Source organism: Juglans microcarpa x Juglans regia, chromosome 1S, assembly GCF_004785595.1.
Source record: "Juglans microcarpa x Juglans regia isolate MS1-56 chromosome 1S, Jm3101_v1.0, whole genome shotgun sequence".
Taxonomy (NCBI): Eukaryota; Viridiplantae; Streptophyta; class Magnoliopsida; order Fagales; family Juglandaceae; genus Juglans; species Juglans microcarpa x Juglans regia.
Window position 1 is genome coordinate 22,484,529 of NC_054595.1, and position 1,602 is coordinate 22,486,130.

General features: G+C 35.5%; 1 protein-coding gene across 1 annotated transcript; it reads left to right on the forward strand.

Moving 5' to 3' along the window:
* The first annotated feature begins 359 nt into the window (after nt 1-359).
* On the forward strand, nt 360-938 carry LOC121247023 (ethylene-responsive transcription factor ERF098-like). The gene has a single exon (XM_041145355.1). It carries the CDS (start codon nt 412-414, stop codon nt 886-888), a length of 477 nt encoding a protein of 158 aa, XP_041001289.1. The 5' UTR covers nt 360-411; the 3' UTR covers nt 889-938.
* The last annotated feature ends 664 nt before the right edge of the window (nt 939-1,602 follow it).

The following is a 1,602-nucleotide window of genomic DNA, read 5'->3' on the forward strand; positions in this document are numbered from 1 at the left end:
TGCAGGTAATATTCTAATTGTATGCATGCAAGAAGAATCCGAACAAAATTTGAACAAAATGCGTATCAAGTGGAAACATATCATATATATCATGTAATGCCTTAAAGAACCGAATTTTAATTTACACATTTTAGTCGATCGAAGAATCAAATTTTTTCACAGCTTTCAAGAACCTTCGTAGAAAGACACTCATATATATATATATATTTTCCATCCTATGCAGAAAGATCGACATAGTCAACCCACGTTCTGGAGGACTCAGTACGTTAATTCAATCAGACCCTACTATATTTAATTTTATAAATATACTCACATACCTGATCAATTTGAAAACAATATAAGTAATTACCTGCTAGCTAGCTATTTACTAAGAGAAAAAAGAAAAAGAAAAAAAGAGCTAGCTAACATAGCATGGACGAGCCTCGCAAAGGAAAGGAGGATACGCGAGAGAAGGAAGATCAGAAGGGTAGTACTAGGGAAGAAGTGCGGTATCGGGGCGTCCGAAGGAGGCCATGGGGAAAGTTTGCTGCTGAGATTCGAGACTCATCACGGCATGGCGCTCGTCTGTGGCTTGGGACGTTCAATACAGCAGAAGATGCGGCCAGGGCATATGATCGTGCTGCATTTAACCTAAGGGGTCCCCTTGCAACTCTCAACTTCCCTCACGAGTATTATCCTCAAGTCGCAGGCTCTCCTCCAAATTCTTCATCACTTCCATCGTCTAGTTTTTCTATGTTAGCTCCTAGTGGGAGTTCTGACAGGGGAAGTAGTACTTCATCTAATTCCGGACAAGAAAGGCAAGTATTCGAGTTCGAGTACTTGGATGACAAGGTCTTGGAGGACCTTCTTGAATCAGAAGAGGAGAAGAGGAAACGAAAGCAAGGCTAGTGAGTAAATGACATGAGCCGACCACTTCTCCGTTTCTTGCATGTTTTCCCCCGGCATGGCTGTTAGTTTCTCGTATACATGTTCTTGAGTTTTAATTGAAAAGAAGAAAAAGTTTATGGTAATAATTAAGTTATTATTATTTTTTCTTTTTTTTTTTTTTGCTGAATATGCTTATAATAATAAGTTAAGCCTTGTGATGAAAAAAGTGATAAGTATTCATGTACTATGTCAGTTATTGTAAGGGATTTTATGATTCTAGCTAGCATAAGAAGGATTAAATTTCTCAAAGGAGGCCGCATGATGCATTCTCGCATGGCCGATTGGATTTAGCACAGAAAGATCAATACTAATATTTGTTATCATCTTTTCATTATTTCTTTATCTGCCATTAAATGGTTGGCAAATAAATATAAATAAAATTAATTTTTCAGTGAACTGTCGCGCGTAGAATTTCATATCACAAAGCGACCAAATATTTCGATTTTAATTAAGCTAATTATGAGAAAAGATAGATTTAATTATTTATATTATATTTTTAACACTCCGCTTTATGTATGGGTCAGACTCCCTCTCAATGAATAAGTTTAACACGTAAAATATTTAATTAAATAGATTAGAGTGTAGAGTATTTAAGATTTAAACTCAGGACCTGATCTGCTCTACTATGTAAAATCAATACTTGTCTCAAAAATTTAAATTTATTAGAATTAAATA

Bases quoted from the DNA above. Each gene is read 5' to 3' on its own strand.
- LOC121247023 (XM_041145355.1), top strand. From the start codon at position 412: ATGGACGAGCCTCGCAAAGGAAAGGAGGATACGCGAGAGAAGGAAGAT.